This window comes from Empidonax traillii, unplaced genomic scaffold, assembly GCF_003031625.1.
Source record: "Empidonax traillii isolate 1590-97213 ecotype Southwest subspecies unplaced genomic scaffold, ASM303162v1 scaffold298:size702513, whole genome shotgun sequence".
NCBI lineage: Eukaryota > Metazoa > Chordata > Aves > Passeriformes > Tyrannidae > Empidonax > Empidonax traillii.
The window spans coordinates 678670-702513 of record NW_020955491.1 but is presented as its reverse complement, the minus strand read 5'-3'; the positions used below and the strand labels follow the sequence as shown (position 1 = coordinate 702513).

At 39.8% G+C, this 23844-nt stretch overlaps 1 protein-coding gene across 3 annotated transcripts; it reads left to right on the top strand.

Annotated features, from left to right (window-relative positions):
* Positions 1–284: 284 nt before the first annotated feature.
* On the top strand, positions 285–23291 carry RCBTB1 (RCC1 and BTB domain containing protein 1). Of its 3 annotated transcripts, none has more exons than XM_027890801.1 (12): positions 285–344; positions 6088–6258; positions 6645–6795; positions 7229–7395; positions 9957–10115; positions 11156–11263; positions 12021–12163; positions 15107–15297; positions 17940–18066; positions 18518–18669; positions 19352–19482; positions 22236–23291. In XM_027890801.1, the coding sequence occupies exons 2-12, from the start codon at positions 6115–6117 to the stop codon at positions 22374–22376; spliced, it is 1614 nt and encodes a 537-aa protein (XP_027746602.1). In that variant the 5' UTR covers positions 285–344; positions 6088–6114; the 3' UTR covers positions 22377–23291. The 3 variants fall into 3 exon arrangements, with proteins under 3 accessions (XP_027746602.1, XP_027746604.1, XP_027746603.1); XM_027890802.1 differs by lacking the exon at positions 285–344 and adding an exon at positions 2672–2690; XM_027890803.1 differs by lacking the exons at positions 19352–19482; positions 22236–23291 and having other exon boundaries at positions 18498–18606.
* Positions 23292–23844: the final 553 nt, after the last annotated feature.

Here is a 23844-nt window from a genome sequence, read left to right as displayed (position 1 = left end):
GGGGGGGGGGCGGCAGGTGTCACGTGCTCGCACACCCGCGGCGCCCAATGAGGAGGGCGAGCTCGGCCACGTGACGGAGCGCGCGCGAACGGTCAAGAGGGAGGGCGGGGGGAGCGCCCCCCCTACCCCTCCCTCCCGCGAGTCACGTGATGCAGCGCCGCTCTGCTCCCCCCAGACCCCACCCGCCGTGGTCACGTGCGCTAGCGCCGCCGGCGGCGCGCGCCGCCCCGAGTGCCGTGAGGGGCATCGGCGGCGGGGCCGGGGCGGGAGCGAGGGGACCGCGCTGTGCCGAGGGGCCCGGGGGAGCCCGCCGGGAGCCCGCCGGGACCTGCCTCGGGCACCGGGTGAGAGCGGCGGGCAGCGCGGGCCGGGCGGTCACCGCGACGCGGGGCCGCGGCGGTGGCGGTGCCTGTGCGGAGCGGGAGGGAGAGGAGAGGAGAGGAGAAGGAAAGGGTCCGTGCCGCCTCGGCGGTGCTGCGGTGGCACCCTGAGCCGCGCTCTGCCGCGCCGCCTGCGAGTTCCTCCCCACGGCTCCCTGGGAGCCTCTTCCTTCGTGTCCTTAACGCAGTGCGAGCTTAACGCAGTGTGCTCTTAGCAGCCTTCTGGTGGTTTGTTTGTTTATTCATTTTTATTTTTCTGGTTCGTGATGCCTCGGTTCATCCTTCGCTTTTGTCACCGGCTTCCCGAAGGCTGCGTGAGATATCCGCGTTGTTGGGAAAAAAACCCCAAAACAACCAAAAAGGAAAAACTCAATGCTTTTTGTTTCTCCTCACCGAGCTTTATATGAACAGCTAAAGCGTTTCTTCAGGTTTTTAGCGCGCTTCTTCCAAATTAAAGGAATATCGTTGTTTTGTGTTTTTTTTTAAAGAATCTTGCAGAGTTCTAATTCGGATAACTCTTCTGCTAAATTAAATGTCGAAGGAATATTTGCCTTTTTTTTTTTTTTTTCTTTAAATCAACTTGCCGAGTTCTGATTTAGAAAGTCCAAATGACCCGTTTCAGAAAGTGTGTTGTCCTCTATTGACGAAAGGTAAAATGGGCTTTAATCGTTCCAACACACAGTTTGGGATTACGGGAAGCAGGTACTAAAAAGGGAAATGGAGCGCAGAGTTTTTTTTTAGAAAAACTTGGGAGATGTTTGAAAGATGCATTCGTTCTTTAGAGCCTTCGTAAGATTGTTTACCCTTGAATGCGTGTCTCTATACGCATCAGATTGAAACGTAGGTATTGCTTTAAAAGATGTCCTCAGTAAATAGCTTTGATAAGTTACAGTAACGGCTCAGCATAAAAAAGAAAAGGCACGTTGTGGTTGTAATTACGGTTTTGTAATTACAGCTTTGTTGTGGTGGTTGGATGGATGCCTGACATATTATTAAGGGTTGTTTCCTATGGGTTTAGTCGTGCTCAATAGTGTTCACGTGCATGGTGCTTTTTGCTTGCTTGCATCTCTCTCAGCTGGTTGCTCAAAGCAAGTCTGATTGTCAGTCACGTTTTGCTTCCCTGTATTGCTTATAAAAGGCATCTGAAAATAAAATTGTGCAGAGGTTTGAACAGACGGGTTTTGCCATAGAAATCTTGCTTTACGTGAGGTCCAGGGAAAGTAAGTTAAGGCATGTGATTTCAGGGAGTGCGGTATCTTTTTGTTGGCAGGGGGAGAGCCTCGGTAACATCACTTGGTTCACACATCTGATTAATGTTAATAGTATGTATTGTTTCCACTTTCTTTCTCAATACTGAAATATGAGATTCAAAAAGAGCAAACACAGACTGGAAAAAAACATGGGGAAGATTAGTGTTATGTCTAGGATTTAATTTTCCCTCAGTTGAGGTGTACTTCAAATTAAAAAAGGATGAAGTGTGCCAGTCACTTAGTATTGTTCTAAAGCCGGACATCCAAACTTTTGTGTTCTCATTGCTGTCCATAATTCCCATAGACAAGTCGGAGGAACGAAGGCCTGAGCCTGCAGTTTCCCTTTGTGCAGGAGTAGATCTGCCCAGCTGGCATAAAATGCAACATTGGAGCCTGAGGAAAGAGTGAAACAAACAAACGTGCAATTATGTTCAAACAGCCTTTACAAATAAGGGGATAATCTTTGAAGAGTTAACTATAGTTTTTTTGTTGCAATGACAATTGGTACTGTGTTCCCGGTAGGATGTTGTGTTAGGCTATTGTTCTCTCCTGCATTGCGTTGTTTAGCTGAACTATAAACTCTGTAGAACTTTATCTAAAATTATTTTAACAAAGCATTTTGTAAACACTGCCATTTTGGAGGTCTTTCTAAGTCTGGGATCCATGTTTGCCTGCGTGTATCGTTCAGAGTCGGCTTGCAGGCTTTTTATTTAGAAATCAAATTAGTGAGAAGTTAAATGTGTAGGCAGCAGTTTAGCACAGAATTTTTTGAGGGGCTTATGTCTCTGAAAGCATGTGGCTTTTTTAAATTGTGAGCAGATGTAGATGTCTTTCCCGTAATGCTGATGACTACTCCGAGGTCAGTTTCTTTTTTATCACAATATGTGGCCAGTTCAGTTTCTCTCTTTGTAAGTCATCCTTTCTTGCTTATTTTTAGCCTTTCTGAAGTTCAAGCAGTCCTCTCTGTTTCTGTTCCTGCTTGGATACCGAGGTTGTTGGATCTTTTCGGAGATGTCAGAGCCGTGAGAAGAGGTGCTGTTGATGTAAACTCCCTCTGCTGGTTAGTTCTGCAGCAGAAATGAAGCTTTGTGGTGTGCAATCGTTTACCAGTGCATCATGCAGCAGAAATTAACGGTTGAGAAGTGTGATATGCAGTGTTTCTAAAAGCAGCCAGTTTAAGCTCGTGAGCTTTATGCTCATAAGGCTTTTAATTGCAATCAGCCTAAAAGGTGTGTGTTGATAGCTGAGCCCTTAGAACCACTGTTGCCTTGTTGCATGCAGAATCTGAGCAATAGCTTGAGACCTAATATATTGAGGCAGCTATTAGCATGTGTGTTAAAATCGTTACTTGGCTTCCGTCTGGTACATTTGCTACTACACTGCACTTACAAAGTTCTCAGTTAGGGTGCAGACCTTGCACAGTGGGTGCGGGCCCAGCTGGTTATCAGGAAAGGTAAATAACCGTAGGTCACTGATGCACTGCAGGAAGGGTGAGTGAAGGACGCTGGGTTTCTTTATTCTACTGCTTGCAGTGGCATGGCTGAAGTCTCCTAGATCATCAGCCTTTTGTAGCAAGGATTTGCCCAGAAGAAAACTCTGGACATGCCTGTGTCGTCCCCCCTGCTGCCTTCCCCCTCAGATCCAGGTGAATGTTGAGGATGAAGTCTGAGTGTGATTGGTGTGAGAGGTCAATCACGGTATCGGAGAGTGTCTGGTATTTTAGAAGGTATGTTCTAGAGGGTGCTACAATCAATTTGGTTTCAGTTTTGATAACACTGAGCTACTTGACTGACATCTCGATTTACAATCCTTTATTTAAAAAGGAGATTCCCCAAATACTTTTATCTCACTGTAGACTTTTTTTCCCCTTTCCTGTGTCCCCCAGAACTTTGAATTGGAAAATGAGAAATTGGCTAAGGTGGTTAAGGAATACATCTTTAGAGAGGAAAAGGTGATGCTTATGCCTCGGTTGGGCAGTTACTTTCTGTGGAAAATAAGTAGTTGAATCAACTTTCTAAGTTAAAATTAAGAAACAGTAGTCCGTGTATAAGCTCCAGAACTCTCAAACTTGTATGTTATTTCACCTATTTAGACATAAGCATTGTTAACACCTGTTAAGTATTGTAAGGTCCTTCATCTGTGAATGGAGTTTATTGCTCATGTCTTCAACCTGGAAAGGCTTGTGTGCCTGAAAGCTTTTATCTGCCAGTATCTTGTTTTATCTTGTTTGTCTGACAAGATATCAGGTTGAGCTTTGAGGTATGGGAAATGCAGTGTAAGATGCCTAGGTTTTGGAAGTTCTTGGGAAGTTTTTGTCATAGAAGTGGTTAACTGAGTCATGCAGAGGGGAATATAAGCCAAGTGGATTAAAGACCTAGTGCAAAGATCAGGAAGGGCAGCACATTTTAAACTTGTTCCCTTTAGAGTAGAATAGGTTCTCAGGGTGCTGTAAAGCTTGTTAGTTTGCTAGGACATTCTCTGTCAAAATAACGTTTTGTCTTTGTGTCTTAAATTCACGGATATGTTCAAAATAACCTCAGGGAAGAAAATATTTTTCTTAATATCCCGCTTATGACACGTTTGTGCTTTGCCAGTTGTATTTATATGAAGCAAATTAAATAGGTAAAGTCAGAAGGGACAATTACTTCATCTGCCCAAAACAACAAGTCATTGCTGTCTCCTTATAATTGATTGATGGTGTCATACGTTAAAAGATTTGCCAAAGTGAGGTAACAAATCTTAGCAGCTAACTAGCCTGTGTTTGTAACTGGACTAGAAATTAAGAAGGCTTAAAAGCATTCAAATCTGTTTAGCTGTGTAGAATGTGCTGTGGTCTTGGCATCAGGTAGACTTTTAACAAATAAGTTTGCCATCTGGAGGTTTCGGGTGTTTTCAAGACCTGTGTCAAATGTGAAATGTAGAGTGAAGTTGGGCTCTAAGTAAGAGAAGTGCCTGTGGAGAGGTGCTGAGTTTGTTTGATCAAGGTTATGAAATTTGATAAGGAAGCAATCCTGCTGGTTTTTTTTTTTTTTTGTGTAGGGGTTTTTTGTGGACATAATTCTGCTGTGACCTTAGTGTTTCTCAAACTTTAACAAAAAGTAATAATAATAATAGAAACAATGAACCCCTTTCTTCTAAAAGACGTCTGCACAGAGTAACCTGTGTTTCAGGAGTGACTGCTGGTGTTATATAGTTTTACTAAGCCAAGTCTTGGTTGTCAGCACAGTTTTGAGAACCAAGTGTCAGAAGCAAAGGGAAAGAGGCTCTCTTGGTGTTCTTACTGTTGTCTGTATCTGATACCCAGGCATTATGAAGGAGCAGCCTGAACAGAGCAAAGAATAGAGGGATTGGGTTGCACTGGAGCAAACGAAGGAAAAGGGGATAACTAAATGACGATGAGAGCGTGCCATCTGGATAGAGACTGCACTTCTTACCTGTTGCATGATTCTCTGGCTTTATGGTTTTTTACTGTTTTATTATTATGTGTCTTGTCACTGGCATTCTGTGGAACTCTCCACCTAGTGCTCTCCCAATTCACAGAACTTGCTGATACCCCGAGTGTGGATCATAGGTTGTGTCATAATCCCTTCAGGGTACGAGCCATGTTACAGTTGTCATGTGCAGGATTGAATGCACATTGGGTGAGCTCTCTGTTTGTGCTGACTGTCAGCTTTGCTCTTGAGCTGCTGCAATTGTTCTGAGGGAACTGGTAGGAGAGAGCATTATAGGAGGATGGGTTGTATACATCCGTGTTCATGGGGAAAATGATCTCAATACCAGTGTTTCCAGCTTTAATGAGATCCAGCATGTTTCTAAATAAGAGATTATGACAATTTTACTTACTTTTCTCTGATATGCATCACTGCTTAGTTGCACAAACTCATGAGTTTGCCTTATGCTTTCCTGCCCTGACGAATAGTTTTTGACCATAATAAGAGCTTTTGATTGTACAAGAGATGGCAGATTTGGGTCATGTGCACAAAAGCTCCAGCCTTATTTTTATTTGCAGGTTGCACATATACATCACTTGCTTGCTTACATGGCATATATAAGTTCTAAGGCTATAAAAATTTCACAACTGAAAACTTTATAAATTGGAATTCCAGCTGAAATCACCTCTGAAAAGTCCCTCAGAATTCCATTCTGCTGCCAGTGGGTATTTGCTAGATAACAAATTTTTAATAAGTTTGCTTGTAGAACAGCAGATGTTCAGTTGTATTGATTGCAGTTTACTTCAATACTCTGGTAAGAAAAGGTCTGTTCTTCCAGTGTCTTACTATTGATTTGCTATTTGTTCACCTAAATACATGAAAATACATATTTCATACAGAATAGGGTGTTTCCTCTATTAACCACCTGTCTTTTTTTCCATATAAAGGAATTTACCTTGTTACCTGTTGATAAAAGTGCAAAATATACTTTTTAATGTGCCTTTTTTTTTTTTTTTTTTGTTACAGCAATGTCATCTTGCTCATAGGAACGTCATGACACATAGCAGCATCATGGTGGATGTAGGCAAGTGGCCAATATTTACCTTACTGTCACCTCAAGAAATAGCATCCATTCGGAAGGCGTGTGTGTTTGGAACCTCTGCCAATGAAGCTATTTACATAACGCACAATGATGAGGTAAGGCTGCAGTCAGGTGGGAAATCTACTCTACAATTACTTGTTTTCAGAGTCCACTGAATATTTGTAAATAAATAGCTTCTCAGAAGTGCTGTGTGAAATTTGTGTTTTTCAAAACACGCTGGACGTAATGCTTAGTTGTACAGTTCCTGCAAATAAAAAGCCTAACTTCCAGGGCTGCACGAATCTGAATAATTCAGACTCATCAGTTAACTTCCAAAGTGTCCTTATGCTGACTCCTGAAGATGTTAATTTTCACGTGGGAAGTTTCTGGCCCCTGATGGTCTATGGTGAAATTGTCCCCAGTTTATGAAGACCTGGATATTACCACATCTGTGCATACCTGAGTGTAAGTTGTTAGAAGTGAGTATTCCTTTGTTTTTCAGGTATTTGTTTTTGGACTGAATTGCAGTAATTGTTTGGGAACTGGAGATAATCAGAGCACAATAGTACCAAAGAAATTAGAAGCCTTATGTGGAAAGAAGATCTCCAGTCTCAGTTATGGAAGTGGACCCCATGTTGTACTTTGTACTGAAGGTAGAAAATTAACCTTGAGTATAGAAACATAAGTTACTGATTTTAAGTTCCACTTGCATTTGACAGGAATGGATTAAGGTGTAATTGTATTAACTTGTTAACTGGGTAATGTACACTAAGGGGCTCTCGTTAGTCTTAAGTGGATCTAAATGGATTTTGTAATAGGTTGCACTTGTAGCATTTCACTCTGTCATTTATGATATAACTGTTTTGCATGTGCACTTTCATTTCCACAATAAATCTAGAGGTCATGCTGTGATATGTGTATAAAACAAAGTATATGGTTTTTTGGGGGTGTACAGATGATTCTTGTAATAGTTTCACTATTTGTTTAACATCCTTTCACTTTCATCTTGGTGTTTGCTAATATCTTAGAATTTTGTATTAACTTCCTTGGAATTTTTGGTGGTTTTGATCACAAATATTTTTGCAGATGGTGAAGTGTATGCTTGGGGACATAATGGTTACAGCCAGCTTGGAAATGGCACAACCAATCAGGGCATTACTCCTGTTCAAGTTTGCACAAATCTGTTAATAAAGAAAGTGGTGGAAGTAGCTTGTGGCTCTCATCATTCCATGGCGCTGTCATTGGATGGGGACGTAAGTTGAAACCTGTTCAAATCCTTTAATCTCCTTCTTGAATAGTGTAGGTGACCTTCCAGTTTGAACTTGTCTCTACAGGGTACTTATAAATGTAACCTTTTCTCCTGCTGCCTCAAACTGGGATGTCCTTTTCTTCAGAGCAGACTTAAAAAAAACCAACCAATCAAAAAAAAAAACAAACAAAACAAACAAAAAAAAAAAAAAAAAAAAAAAAAAAAAAAAAAAAAAAAAAAAAAAAAAAAAAAAAAAAAAAAAAAAAAAAAAAAAAAAAAAAAAAACCAAACAAAAACACACACACACAAAAAACAAACAAACAAAAAAAACAAAACCCAAAACCTAAACGAACCCAAAATGAAAAACAAACAAAAAAACCCCAAACCCCAACTACAAAAACAAGGGAATAAAAGCTTAGTAAACCTTTGTGTGTTTTGTCTGCTGCATGTCTCACGTAGTGAGAAAAGCTGTGCCACTTATAGGTGAAAGAATGGTTCGTAAGGTGAAAAATGTTACTTATTTGCTTGCAGTTCTGTTAGTTGAGGGGTAAATTGAGTTGTTTGTATTACTGGTTTGTATTTGGTTGGTTTTCTGCAGTGTGCATGATTTGCACACTGCTACTGCAAAAGAATGTTGCTCTGCGCCCCTCTGAGTACCTTTGTGTGTAGCTAGTGGAAGAGCACTTGGTTTATATCCAAGTCAGCTTTATGCTGTTTGTTTACATGGCTTAAGGCTATGTGTCATGGGAAACACGTACACTCAGTTTCCAGTCAGTCAGATTTGACCAATGTGGGTTGCATGTTACTGCACAGAGGAAAATCTGGTTTCAGCTCTGCATTAACAAAAAAAGAGTTCTAATTTTAAAACCTCCTAACAGTGAAAATGGGAACTACAGTTCTTTTCATTGTGGTAATCTGAGCGTGTCTGTTATGGTTCCATATGGAATGATAGTGCAACAGTAATACAAAGTATTTTAAGGGTGGGAAAGAGAGATTGGGTTAGTTTCAGTGGTCTGTGTTTTATCTGAAAGAAGATCCTAGCTTGAGAAAGATTTTGTACTGTCATGTTTGACCTGGTTAAACCAGGAAGGGGAGGGTGTTGGTGTGTAATTTACACTAGTGATGCCAGCTGCTGTGTGGTAGCTGCCTGTGATGGCCTTGCTGTCTCTTTTAATAAATGCATCATGCTGGAAATCTCAGTGGAAGTGGGGAAGTTTTTCTTTACTGTGGAGTTGATATTTGCAGCTTGCTTGCCATCATGATTAGTTAATTTTCTCTAAATTTATCCCTAGCATGCCTTGCAATAACTTGGTCTGTTTGTGCTCTGTTTTATCTGTACCAGAATTGATTACCCTGAAAGCAGCAAAATGTGTTAAGCAGATTTATTTACAGCAAGATTTGGCTGCAAAAAGCCCTGTGACTTAATGTCATCTGAAGCCTCAGAGAGACATTGAAGTTGAAAGTATTTGTGGAAACACTTGACATAATTGGTTTGGATATTTAGTGCCATTTTAATGCATTGCAAATTTAAAAAATTATTTTAATGATAGAATTAAAGGACTGCAGACATTCATACTTGTCTGAGAGGGGAAACTGATTAGTTCTTTGGCATTTTGATCTTCCGTGTCTTTTTTACCTCAATATTTTCTGTTACTTAATTGAGGTCTTTTAAAGAGCATCTTCAAATATTCAGTAAGAATCAAAGATCCAGCAATTAGAAGTAGCAAAAAGCAAAGAACTAATGCTTTCTTTAGTTCATATTACACATGGTAAATGAGTTGGGTTGGTGGGTGGGTTTTTTGTTCTTGTCTTTGGTGGGTTGGGGTTTATTTGGTGGCAGTAAATGTAATAAAAACTGAAGGCAGTTTTGTACTGAAAGTACAAAACTATACTTTTTTTTTATAGCAAACTACTTTCCTGTATTCTTGACTTTCAGATATAAGGAAACAATATTTTTGCTTGTATTAGTGTTAGTTTGCCACTGGCAACTTTAAACTGACAGAGATGGTGCTTTTTTTGTTAATGCCGTTGTGTACAAGAATGTAGCTACTGTGAGACATGGGCTGAAAAATCCATCTTCTTTCACAGCTCTTGAAAGGTGTGGAAAAGGTATGGTAAATGTCCAGCAATAACCTGGTCTAGAGTTCTGTGAAGAAAACTAAACTCTGAATTGGGGAGTTCAGCTTGTCTGGGAAACAAATGACCCTGACTTACATTCCCTTTTCCAATGTCGTGAAATTCTAATGACGATCACTGTGCTTTTGTCTTACAGTCTGAGTAATACTTAATATGGAAATATATTTCTTTTGTTTTTTTTGTTGTACTCAGATACTCTGGTTCTGTAGCAAGAAGCTGAAAAAAGTGCAATGTTCGTATTTGCTGGATCAGCTTTATTGCTGTTTATAATTTTCAGCTGTTAAAAATTAGTTTAGAGCATTTTAGCTTATTAAATAGGATAGTTTACCCAATCTTATGCCGACTCCAGGAAGATTATTATCTATTGCTATTGTTACTAGTACCGAGGCTTAAACTGTGTGGTTTTATTTGTTTGATTTTTTTGAACAGCTGTATGCTTGGGGCTATAACAACTGTGGTCAAGTTGGATCTGGATCTACGGCAAACCAGCCAACTCCTCGCCGAGTTTTGAACTGCTTGCAGGGTAAAATTGTAGTTGGCATCGCTTGTGGTCAGACCTCCTCCATGGCTGTAGTAAACAACGGTGAGGTAAGCACTGCTGGTGGGCTCTCACATTCTCTGTTACCTGAACTTGCTAAGTTAGTGTCTGAATATGGAGAAATGCTGAGATGGAGTGCTCAAATCAGAGTTGTATTGGCAGAGTTACACTGATAACTTCTGTGAGGCCACTTTAAGGAAAACACTGGAATTAACCAGAGATGCCACCTTTAAACATTAGTTCTTATGGCAAAAACTGCACTGGAACACAGTTCTTACTAAGTCTGCAGCTGGAAGAATTTGAACAGTTGCATTAAACATGTCTGTCTTCATACTTCAAACGATTAGTGAACATAAATAACGCTAAAATAATTTGTTCCATTAATTTCAGTTTGTTTTTTTAAAGCATGCACAATTAAACAGTTAATTTTTCTGCAACAGTATGCTGGCTGATCATGGCTTAATTGCCAGCAACAAAACCAGGCTTTTGAACATTGCCCTCATATTGTGCAACTCTTTCATTTCAAATAAGTTTACGGCACTGTCTTGCTTCTAAGTATGAACCTCAATTTTACTGCACGTCACCAAACTGAGTGTAGCATCTCTTGGTGAATGGAAGGACTGTAAAAGTCCTTGAGGTTGAGATGAGCTTTCATTGTACATAATTTGTCATGACTTGTCCACCAAAGGAAAAGTTAAATTGGTGACTTCAGTTTAAACTAATCAGCTGATCAGAATAACTAAGTTCACATTCTCTTTAAAAAAAAAAAAAAAAGTAATAAGGAGAAAGGATGGTGTAAAAGTTAAGTGCTGATGCTCTGGGAGAGATTTTGATGTAAGTTTATTCCAAAATTCCTAGTACTTGAAAGAGAGCATCTTTAAAAGGCAAATGCAGGGTTGAAAAGTTGAATGCAGTCAGTCATTGCAGTATATTTAACATCTTTCAACCTTCTCTGTATTGCTCTTGAAATAGCATACCTTTTTTTTTTTTTTTTTAATAAGTACTTCTTAGTTTGTGCTTGATACTAAGTCTTAAATGTTCTGTACTCCTGGAGAAGAGTGGCTGAATTTTGTTTTCCTTTTGCCGTCAGGTTTATGGCTGGGGTTACAATGGCAATGGCCAGCTGGGGCTGGGGAACAACGGCAATCAGCTGACGCCCTGCAGAGTGGCGGCGCTGCACAGCGTGTGTGTGCTCCAGGTACGTTTGATGTGGATGTGGAAATGCATTCCCACTGCTAGCTTGCGCTGAAACCATATCTTTGGAATATTATACCTGCCTCTAGACTTTGCAGTTCAAAGAGTGAATTTTTGTAGCTCTTACAAATTATAGTTTGCGTATTAAAAGTGCAAGTGGGCTGTCAAATATTTGGTGTTGTAAATGCCTGAAAAGATTTAAAGTTAGCTAGTGTAACAATCAGTAAATTGTGCCATGGATACAAATTACATCTTTGATACAAAGCTGAGTGAAGCACCTAAGCAAAGACAAGAAGGTAACAAAATGTTCAAATTGGGTTCTACATTAGTATTCTAATTAGTCCTTCAGAAGTGAGGGGAGAAGGTTGTTGGCTGTGAACTGCAGCTCCCATCGTCAGAGTATTCATTCTGTACAATAATCAAAATATCTAACTCTGAAAGTGTTTCAGAGTGCTGCCAGATGTGATGAAGTTCAATTCCTTGTGTGAAGTGTCAGCCACTGAAAGCAACTAGCGGCTAAGGAGACTTTGCCAGAGTGCAGTAAATTATTTGGGGGTAATCAATTAAATTAACTAAGTTGGGACTTTTCCAGTGCCTACAGCTAACATACTTGGTGTTAGCTTTAAGTACTGAGAAGTAACACGTTGTAGCACTGAGTGAAGAATGCCTCAGATACTTTAAGGTGGCCTAAGGTAGTGGGTTCGATAATTTTGTTTCTCATCTGTTTTGTTTAGTAGTAACGCTTCTACATTTACTTACAGATTGCCTGTGGCTATGCGCACACACTAGCACTAACAGATGAGGGTTTGCTCTATGCCTGGGGAGCTAACACTTACGGGCAGCTGGGAACTGGCAATAAAAGTAACCAGCTAAGCCCGGTGCAGATCATGATGGAAAAAGAAAGGTAATCTTGCTGAAGCTGTTTCTGGATTGATAAGTCTGGGCATGTGTTATGCGGTCTCTAGCACTGGAAGCATGCATGTGAAGGAGTTGGTGGAATTGTTTTTCTATTGCTAATGTTAAAAGCATAGGAAAGGATGGTAACTATGTTTAAAATAGACAGTGCTTTTTTTTTTTTTTTTTTTTGTCTCTAATGATTATTGAACATAAGCATATTTTGTATTTACCTGACACTGAATGATAATGAATGACTGTTAGGCTGTTCTGTGTATGGTTCTTCTGGTTAAAAATCTGGAGCTATGAAATCAATAAGCCAAGATTTTGACTTGTATTGAGGCTTACGTTAAAAAAAAGGTAAATGAGGAGGGAAGGAAGCAGCACCTTTGTAAGAAATGACATGTGAGGAAAAAAACAATTTTTGAAAGGCTGGCAATAACCACCTGTGAAAACACAACTCAGTTTGCAAGGTTGCTTGAGCTAAGGACAATAAATATATTGGTGGTACCAGTTAGTAGTTTGTAGTTTCTTACTTTCCTAGATTCATAAAAGAAGGAAACTAACCCTTGCCAACCCTCTTTCAGCACCCTTATCACGCTCATGTTTGGGATAGCTCTTTTGCTGTTCACCTGCAAACTGACCTCAGTCCCATTCTCTAAGTCCTTGTGTAGATCTACAGATTAATGTACCTTGGCTTGCAGACACCTGTAATTTATAAATCTCTTATAATTTTGAAACAATTCTGATTGTTTTTTCTCCTCCATTTCTGAACTATCTTTCTGGGAATTCATTCCTATTTGTTGTTGTTTCTCCCACTTAATGTAAAATGAAAAGATGCACCGTACTGGGAGTGTTTAAGAGCTGAAAAATGGGTGGGGGGAAAGAAGAAAGGAACCATCACAGCAGAAGCCACTGAAGTGAGGCTGCTTGTTCTGTGAAAGAACTGACACTAATGAAACAAAATAAAATATTCTTTAAAAAAGCAGTGGAAGAGGAATGCGGATGTTTGCAGATGGATCAACTTTGTTCTCTTGGCAATTTATTTCATGAGTGAGCTAAGGAGAACTGTTAAGTTTAGTACTGTATGTGAACTCAAACATGGGGTTACAGTAAAACTGGCATTTGTTCAATGACTGAAGGAGGGAGAAAATACCATAGAACTTCTGCTTGGAATCTGAGGGAGAGATAAATGCCTTGAACTTACTCATCCTGCTTGACTTGGCTCCCTTGGAAACAGTGCTATAAGTGGGTGAGCTGTCATTTCCCATGAAGCGTGTTACTGCTGCTTCTCCTGGTCTTTTTATTTATGTAACTCCTTTGTCTCTTATATTTAATGTTGGTGACAGTTCCTTAGGAAGTGGCTTCTTGGGGCTGTCTTGAAGAATATTGCATATATAGCTTGTAAGGAGCTTTTAGACTTCATTTTTTGTTTGCTGGAAAGGAACAGTTCTGAAGGTCAGCGTCCTGAATTTTGATGTTAAGTGGAAGCCTAAACTTGTTACCCTGTACATGTAACTAAACTGTACGTGTACCATAAATGTGTTATATAATAGTACATGTTCTGCTGTGCTTCTAAAGTGTAGTACAGTTACTCTAAAAAGAATAATCCGTTCTGCTAAGGAAAGAAAGTTTGGGGAAGGAGGTAGATCAGGTAGATAGCTATGATGGAAAATTAATTATCTTTAAAATAGATACTTTGTGATGTCCCTTGCAGAGATGCTGGAAGATCTTAATGTTGCATAAAAGTTAAGTTGATAATAGTGTAAAACAACTGATTAGTCTTCAATCTCTGGCAGAAATTATTGGTACATATACTGAAAGTGATGTAGATTCTTTCTGTGTTTTGTCTTGAAATAATTTTTGCACTTAAAATGTGGCCTTTGTGCTTAAGTTTTTTGCCTAAAAATATAACTCCTCATGGATATTGTTCTGTAAAGGAACAAATATTTCAATATGTATATTCTTAGACTGCTTGGAAAGCTTTTTGTTTGTCCAGGTTGATCTGTTTCTGGCACAAAAGCATGAAATTCTCTGAATTTTTACTGTGGAGAAAAAACAGGAAAGCATAGCTTTTGTTTTGAACTAACACTGGAACCTCCCTGTGTTTTGCTTATCATGTGTACAGAAACACTGGCAGTGTCCTTAGGCTATTTTAGTTGGAGCTGGTTTTTCTCAGGTCTTGTAATACATCAGATGGCAAGATAGGGATTGCTTGAGCACATGGGAGAATAAATGAGGATCAACACCCCTAACACTTGAAGGGACTGTGTGAGGTAGGTGAAAAGGCAATAGACTTTATTCAAGAAAGAACTATAGTTCTTCAAGGATGTGGAGTTAGGTGTGTGTGTTCACCCCTCCTGAAAGGAAGTGCTGTTTGTGTTCATGCTGAATTTCGGTGTTGAGGAAGGGAAACTTAATGGAAAAATAAGAAACTACCTATCTACAGAAATCAAATTAAAAAGGGGGTAGAAAATATTTATTGGAAAATACATCTTAAATACTTAATCTCAAAATGAGAGAGTTTGTACTGTGTCTGTTTGAAAGAAGTTCTGAAAAGTGCTCAGTGACAATTAACTTCCCTGATATTCTTTCCTAACTGGAGCGTTTCTTCTTGAGAATGTGTGTGATGTGCATTGGTTTTAAGGGGGAAAAACAAAACTTGTTTTTTCTTCGTCCATTTCCCGTGGTCTTGAAAGAATAGGAGTAATGTCAGCTGATGAGAATGGCATCGTTAAAGCAATATCTGATTACAATAACATTTACAAACAATCTGAAAAAGTCATTGTGTGTTTTTAATATGTGTTCAAACAGTATGACATTGCTGCAGGACAGAAAAACAAGTATGGGATTACAGATGTGTAGTTTGATTGGCTGTTATTTTGGTGAGGCATTTGGAAAGTCACTTGATTCTGCACCTGTAAGTGTCTTACCAGGTTTCTTCTGTTCACAGGGTTGTGGAGATTGCAGCCTGCCACTCTGCTCACACGTCAGCTGCCAAGACCCAGAGTGGCCAGGTGTACATGTGGGGCCAGTGCCGAGGGCAGTCCGTGACCTTCCCCCACCTCACTCACTTTGCCTGCACTGACGATGTGTTTGCTTGCTTTGCTACTCCTGCCGTCATGTGGCGTCTGCTGTCAGTAGGTGAGCTCCGGCTCCCACGGAGCAGCCAGTGCTGTCTCCTTTTGTAGGGGTTAGCACAGGATACCACTTCTGTGGCAGGTTGCTGTTTCAAGGAGGACTGGCAGCTAGTTGATTGTGGGTTTTTTGTTGTGGTTTTTTTTTTTTTTTTCTTTCAAAGAAAACAGTCTGTTTTGGCAGCTAAGGATCCAGAGAAGGGTTAACAAGACTGTTTGCCGGTATACATCAAGAGTGAACCCTGTTTTTCTCTTGCACCATGAATGTTGTGTATTCCCTGCATTTGAACTGTTTCACCTTCAGCTCAGGACTGGGAAGGAATCCTGGGTCATTAAAGATGTTGCTAATTCTTACTTGATCCCAAATATGCTATAAATCTCTTAGCTTGGCTTTCCTGGAAAATACGAGGGTGTTTTTGTGTTCAAAACAAAGATGTTTCATCTTAGATCAGCCACTTCAGTTCACAAGATCATTTAGGAGATCTAATCTGTTTTCACATTGACAAAAGACCCTAATTTTGTTAGTCCCTGTACGAAATTTTTTTGTGGGGGGATGGATCACATCCTAAGTAACCTTTCTCCCATACTCAGGCTTTATCACTGTATGTAGCTTTTCCTAACCCAGCTTCTGTCTTAACTTCTCATTTAGCATGTTATTCGTAGAGGTCCAGGTAACAGCGCCCCATCTGTAGAGGAAAACTTAATAGTTTTACTAAAGAGAGAGAAGATTTGCTTGGAGTGGTCTGCTTCTGAGTAAATCTATGTCTTGTTTTATCCCATCTCTTACTTTCTCCATTCTCTAATTCTCTGCAATATGTGTTAGTCTTACTCTCTGTAGAGGTCTGAGGGTTGCTCAGTCTGTTGCCTCTTGCTAATAGTGAGGGCTCTTTAAATGACATCTCACCAGTTTCAGTACCTTTCAAGTTCTTGTTTTTTATGAATTACTCCCAGACTGAGTATAACCAGCTATTTGACTTCTGTACCTGCATTTTAATACCTCTTACCCCTTGGGGAGTCTTCCCTACTTACTTTGATAATCCTACTGAATATTTAAATCAAAGGCATTAATTATGGGGGCATTTTTAATTTCCATTTTCCGTATTCTTGTTTTCCTTCCTCAGATTTTTAGTAACAGAGGCTTAAACCCCCCTTTTTTCTCTTGATTTTTTTTATGGTGTTTTGTTTTCTTAGCAAGAGCTAACTCTGTGTAAAGGTTATTGTTTTACTTCCAGTTATGGTATCTCTGCCAAAAAAATGAATCAGTTAGTCAGGATTGGCTGTGGTAAAGTACAAATATGCAGCCTTTTTTCAGGACTGAACTTAAGGTATTTGGAGTGAAAGTTGATCTGCATAGCTTAAGCTAAGCTGATGACCCAGAAAAAAAAAAGATCACATGAGCAAAGGAGAGGGATTGGAGCACAGTTTAGTTAGCCCAGACAAGATGCAGCTTCTGGGGATGATTCATGTAAATCAGAGGAGTGCGTGGTCTTTTGTGGCACAAATGTGACTTGTCAGTTCTGAGGAGTTTGTTACAGCAATATTTCTTTTTTTAAATACTATTTAACTGTCCCTAACGGTGAAGAGTGATTTGTGGATTGTATATGACTGAACAATGTGCAGTGCTGTGGGACACAGGGGACATAGACCACATCCCATAATAGTGGAAACCCGTTTATTTTTCTTTTCCATACTGCACTTCTTAGAAACCATATGTCTTGAAACACATCTTTAAGATGCTTAAGCAAAAGCTTCAAATAATGGGTTAAATTAGCTTTTCTAAAACTTCAGAGTTCTTGATTTACCAGAAGCCTTAGACAACTTGTGCTGCAATTCTTGTATGATTTCTAGAGACAAAGTGGGGCCTCTGTGGGACCAGTGCCATAGGCCTTAATAGAGAGAACTGTGATATCTTAGCTTTAATCCCTTTAATTCCACTTCCAAAATTGCTGTGGTCCCGTGTCCTTGGTAGTACCAAGAACACAGTGTCTGCTATCTCTTCAACAGCACTGCTGTTGTATTTTGTGTTTTCATAGCTGACTAATAAACTGAGTAAATTGTGTCAGTGATACTTCATGTTATGGCAAGCACCTGGCAAGCACCTTTCCAACCTGCAGGCTGTATCCAGTCTGCCAGCACAAGGAGGTGACCAAGTGGTGACATGTTTTCCTACTTTTTGGGCTCAGCTCGTGCTGTGTCAGTGCAGCAAGGAGTGCTGTACCCCATGTCCCAAGTGAGCTCAGGTGATAGGGCAGACCCCCACGATCAGCAGTGTTAAGATTTAAGCTGTAGAGCCGAGTTTGCAGGTAGCAGCGCTAGCAGTGAGCTGCCTGGAGGCTGGAAATTTCATGGGTGGTGCCCATGTGGAGAACGAGTTCTCTGGATACTTTGCTTGGTGCTGCATTACCTCTGTGCAGTGGAATGGAATGAGGACTGCTGCCTGGAGCTGTTGTGGAGCAGCCCTTCCCAATAGGGAATGCTCTTGGATTAATTCATCCTTCCCATTTTGTCGCTTGAGCCAGTGGAGCCCTGACATTGATCTGTTTTCCTTGATGTGCTCTTAGTGTAGTTACTAGCTTAAGTTAGTGATGTGTGTGTTCCATTTAGGATGCCTAATGTGTTGATTTGGTTTTTTTAAAATTGTTTCTGTAGAGCATGAAGACTTTTTAACAGTAGCAGAGTCTCTGAAGAAAGAGTTTGACAGCCCGGAAACCTCAGATCTGAAGTTCCGTGTGGATGGAAAGTACATCTATGTCCACAAAGCTGTTCTGAAAATCAGGTAGCTGTCGTGTTTTGCAGCTCTTGTTTGTACAGAATAACCTCTTCTATATCACGTATTAAGGGGAGAAAAAAAGTAAGGGGTAGGGAGGGGCCTGTAATGTGTAGCATCTGTATATCCATAACCACTTTAAATGAAGTGACTATAAAAGAAGCGGTCCACGTTCATTTTTCACTGAGCCTGTTTGTTGTTCCCAGGATAATAAATTCTGTTAAGCTGATCTGATTGCAAATGTATACATGGATGTTTCTGTAGCATGGACAAAATAAGAATTTTATCTTAATGCATGACAAAGTCCATGTGAATGAAAACATGGATCGCTATTCATGATGGGGGATGGTAAAAATCTGTGAATATGGCAGAGTGCTCCAAATACCTATTTCAGGCGGGCTGTAATGTAACATTGATGTGTCTGTGTAACAGTGCTCCAGATGATGTCTTTGTCTCCTAGGTGTGAACACTTCAGAACGATGTTCCAGTCATACTGGAATGAGGATATGAAGGAAGTGATAGAAATAGACCAGTTTTCTTATCCTGTGTATCGTGCCTTTCTTGAGTACTTGTATACAGACAGTGTTGACCTTCCACCTGAAGATGCAATAGGTATCGTTTGCAGTCCAGTTATATTAGAAAGCAGCATCCAGAAAAACTGAGACAGGGGATGCAGAATAAGTGTATAAATATAGACTTCTAGTCTCTCCTATAATGCATTTTACTGGTGATTAATTAAGATGTCTTTAGAATGCTCTTGTAGCAAACTTAATACAGCAAAAGTGATGCGCATATAGGAATAATCTATGAGCAGCTTTTTCGAGTTTGACAGAGAAACTATTTTTCTGGGTTAAAATACTTACATATTTAAATTGAGTCAATTATTCCTTGGCGTAATTATCAAATAATCGCAATAGATCTCATGGGAGAACTTGTACAGCAGAGCAGTTACAGCAGGCTGTAATTCAAGCCCATATTTTGATATTAGTAACATTTTACTCATGTTGTGGTGCCTGTTTTGTGGCACCGTTGCAAACCATTAGGTGTGCAGATCAGTGGAACAGCTCTCATGTTTACAGAGATTAACAGGATTGCAGCGTGAGGTAATAAAAGGCCTTTCTTCACGTGTAATGTCCATTTTCTGAGTAGTGACCTGCTTGCAAAAATCACATTATGGAGATACAGAAGTTTTCACACAGAACATGGGTGCAGTTTGTACCCCCAGGAGCATAAACTGTTGCTGAAAGAGCAGAGGTTGTTACGTCTGACTAACACAGTGGCGCTTTAATTGCAGGGCTTTTGGATCTGGCTACTTCGTACTGTGAAAACAGACTGAAGAAACTGTGTCAGCACATTATCAAGAGAGGAATTACTGTGGAAAATGCATTTTCATTGCTCTCTGCTGCTGTCAGATATGATGCAGAGGTAAACTTCTAAAGTTCAATCTTTTAAATAGGTGGCTGCTTTCTGACGTAAACTAGGGAGAAAGGCAGCCAGTTATGTTTTTCATATAAGCTCTCACTCACTGTCAGATAATGCTATTTGCCACTTGCAGAATTTGAGGATGTTGGACTTATAAAAACTGTATTTGCCATGAGAGATGTATCTTTTATTATAATTTTTTCCCATAAACCAGTTTGGGGAAGATGAACTATTACGCAGATATTTCTGAGGGTGAAAACACTAACTCATAAACAAGGAAAGGGTTTAAATACAAAGGAAAACACTATGAAAAGCAGGCTTGTAAGCCTTCAAGTTACTTATTTGTAAGGCTGTTTTGTGTGTGATGATATAGGGTGGTAGACTGGGGACTGAGTGCATTTGGTATTTTTTTTTGGTTGGTGGAGTGTTTTTTTTTTTTGTTGTTGGCTTTTTTTGTTTTGTTTAGCTACAGTCAAATACAGTTCTGGTTTTCACTGTCTACTAATGATGTGTCAGAATAAGAACTGCTTCATGGGCCTTACAAATGTTGAAGAGGGAGGAACAGTGTGCTGAAAGCAGGGGGAAGGCTGGTGAAACTTCCCTGCTGTGTGATGTCTGACTTCACTACTAGACCACTAACATGCAGCTTTGGGAGCTAGTGGGGAAGTATTCCAGGGCTTGCTTTGGCTGTTTGTGTTCAGTGTAGTATCTGTGCATTGTGCTGGCAACTTTGCGATGGGTTGGTTTTTAACTTGCTACTTATGCTTATAAAGCAGTTTTTTGGTACTCAGTAAATCTGCTCGTTGCTTTTTCTTGTAGTTAATATCCAGCAACCGGCATGCAGGTTGCCCTAACTTATTTCAGAGCCTTGCAGTGTGTTGCTTGTTTGATATATCTTGCCCAAAGGGCTGTGTTAGTGTCTGTTGTGCCTTAAGCTCTACTGTGAACAATGATGTCTTTGGTGGGAGTACATCAAAAGTAGAAGATTTGCATACTTTAGCCTCAAAGGACTGTTTGCAGGACAGATCTTCACTGTGGGATTGATTCCGCTTGTAAAGGATATAAGAAATCCAGTTACTATGCTTTGTCTGTACCTTACTAGCTAAATGAAGTTAGAAATCAAGTGAAAAGCATAGACCTAAATACTGCTTCCAGGAGAGAATGGGTGACCCTGAGGTGTTGGGATTTAATGAAAAGCTAGTTTTATGTGCTGTAATGTTAGCTGGGGACTTGAAATTACTTGGGTGATGTAGTTCACTCAAGGGAGTGTGGGCCTGGAAGACAACAGTTTAAAGAAGCTGCTTCACTGATTTTAAACTACCTCCATGACATGAAACTCTTTCTTTTGGTGACTAACTGCAGTGACTAGCATTAGGTCAGGGCTGGCTTTTAAAATAATCCTTGGCTGTACCTTGTGCCTTTATTCACCTTAAGTCTGTATTGAGTACAGTTTACTGGGAGTGCATCCGTCTGCAAATGAATTTCAGCCTTTTTTTAATGCAGAACTTTAAATTTTCCAGAGTTACTTACTAATACTACAATAATTCTGTTTATTGTATGCTTCTGTTGCATTGACTTGGAATATGAATTTTTTTTAATAAAGCAGTGCAAAATATTCTAATGTGTATGATGTAATTTTCTTTAAAATGCTAGTTAATTCTGTTATTTAAAAAAACATCAGTGTTCAGTTCTAATAAGCCTGTCTTTTTTTGTTGCACAGATGCCACACAAGTCAAGATCTGCAGCTTCAGAATGCCTGGTTTTAGGCCAGGATATATTTTTATATTATTGTTGTGTCAAGAACTCCCACTAGCACACACAGTTGCTGTAGCTTTCAGTATTGACCTTAAGTGAAAACACGATTAGTCTTTCATACCTCATGTGGCTTAAGGAGCTCTGCAAATTTGTTATGCCTTCCTGCAGTGCCCAGTCTGCTGAGCAGCTGAGGAAGGGTGTGTTCTCACATACAGGGCACTGGTCCTACAAGTGTTTAATAAAGAAATGGGAACAGTGTGGGGAGTTGCCCTTCTGTAAGGGCTGCGGTGCCCTCCTTTTATAGCAGCTTAGGTACGCATCCCAGAGTAAATTCCTTCTCAAAAGAGGACTCAGAAATATTCAATACGAGTAGGAAGTGTCCTGTGGTCAACCTTATATTGACAGGGACTTGTCTCTTTTGTTCCTTAAGACATCATTTTGATCTGACATCATGTGGGTGCACTTATGGTTGTGAGGCTTTTTGCCATGTAACTTCAAGGCTCTTAGTTAAGCCCTGAGATAAGCGGGAGGTCAGGCAGCTCTACAGAAATATTTGAGTTTGTATTATGGAATGAAAGAGTTGAATTTTTTTCTTCATCCGTAGTCATGGTTATATATCATTACCCTGAGATCTTTTATTTTTTTTTGGAGTGTAATACCTGTTAACAAGTGCAGATGAACGTCTTCAAGTGGGAGAGTTTAAAATATATATTGGCCAAAACAGATGATTTTTGTGACTGCAGCTGTATAGTAAGAACCAGATTTTGGTTACTTCCCCTTGTAATTGCATTTACGTAGTGACATGGATGGGTAGAATTATTTTCTGTTGCATTTATGTAGTGACTGTTTGGGGAGAAACCGTTAAGAGCCACTGGGTTAATGTTTGTCCAGTTCTCTGCAAAAATAAAGCATATATGGGCACTTGTGCCCGAATGAAATTTTCTGTGATGAAAACAAAGATAATAACACTTCTTTTTTTTTTTTCCCCCCCCCCTGTTTAGGACCTAGAGGAATTCTGCTTTAAGTTTTGTGTCAATCATTTGACAGAAGTGACACAGACTACAGCATTTTGGCAAATGGATGGTCCCCTGCTAAAGGAATTCATTGCTAAAGCCAGTAAATGTGGAGCCTTTAAGAACTGACACGAGCCTGTAAGTTACGGTGATGGCAGGGAGTTTTTTTTGCGGTTACAGCAGGGATGCCATAACTGTACGGGTACAGCAAGCGTTGTGTGATCTCTTGCACCGGAAGACGTGGAAGGCCACAGAGAAAACAAATGTTTTCAGTGCTCCAGAGTGAACTGTTGTAAAAATGTCAAGCAGAATATTCACTTGCATTTAACCAAGTTGGATGGTGGAACCAGCTCAAGATTTGAGACGGGGAATGCTGTGGGATGCAAAGGATACTGGCCGGTGTTATGGACTTACCTTTCTAGCCTAGAAAATCTCAGTTCTAGCACCACCTGCTCCTATGTTCAATTTACATTTTGGGGTCAGAGAACAGTCTGACCTGAGCCACTGAATGATGTCACTTAAATCATTAACTCCCTGGGATTATAGAGAAGCAAATGGCATGGTTATTTCTTACTGCATTTGCATGATTGTGAATGAATTGGCCATTTGCTGTGTGTAATTAACCAAGTGTATCCAGTGCTTAAAGTGTGCAAAAATAATGTATCCTCAAAGCCTAGGCAAGTGACTTTGAGGAAAGGAGTTACTAGCAAAACTAATTGGGAGTAAATGTCTATATTTGGGTATATTTTAATATAAGTTGTAATATGTACTTTGTGTAATCTGTTCAAACAATATTTATAATGCTTAATGGAAATAATTCCCTCTTCAGTGACTTCAGATGACATTGATTCCCTCAGAGGGGAAGGGAAATACTGTACTGAAAGTTGGGTGGGGTTTTGCTTCTAAGTATTGTCTAAACCTAAACTACATGTAATTAAATTTAATTTTTTTGGTACCTCTTCACTTGCAAACTAACTTTGACTTTGAAGAATGTTACAAACTTTCTGTGTTACATACACTGTATAAATTGCTTTATTTAAAAAACAACCTAAAACCCAACAAAACAGCAAGGGAAAACTGCCAACAAAAAACACAGCCAAACTTACCTCTCATGCTGTATTACTGAACCTTGCTGATTACACTGTACTTGACGATACCAGTGATTTTGATTTCAGAATTGAGCAAATTTATTCGTAGGCTCTAATTCAGACCTCAATGATTGCAAGCTATGGATCTGATTTTTTTTTTTTCATGAAGTCATCCATATGTGACTGTAACCCTACAGCAGGTATGTATGGATATCTACTATTCTCATCGTGTATTTTTAATAACAGAGCTCCACGTTAAAGCACTTTTGTTTTAGGTGGGGGTTTTCTAGGCAGAATTGCTCTGAGTGGCACTCGAGTCCTGGGCTTGGGCCATAAGCTGGTGGTGCTTCTAGGCCCAGGGAGGCAGCAGGCCTGAACTCCATAAGCAAATAGAATTACTAGTATTTGTTCCAGGGGGCACAGTTAATAGTTCAAGAGCTCGTTTTGAATATTGTTATTCTGTGCTTATTGATACATGCCATCCTACAGAACAAGCTCCCTTTAGGAAT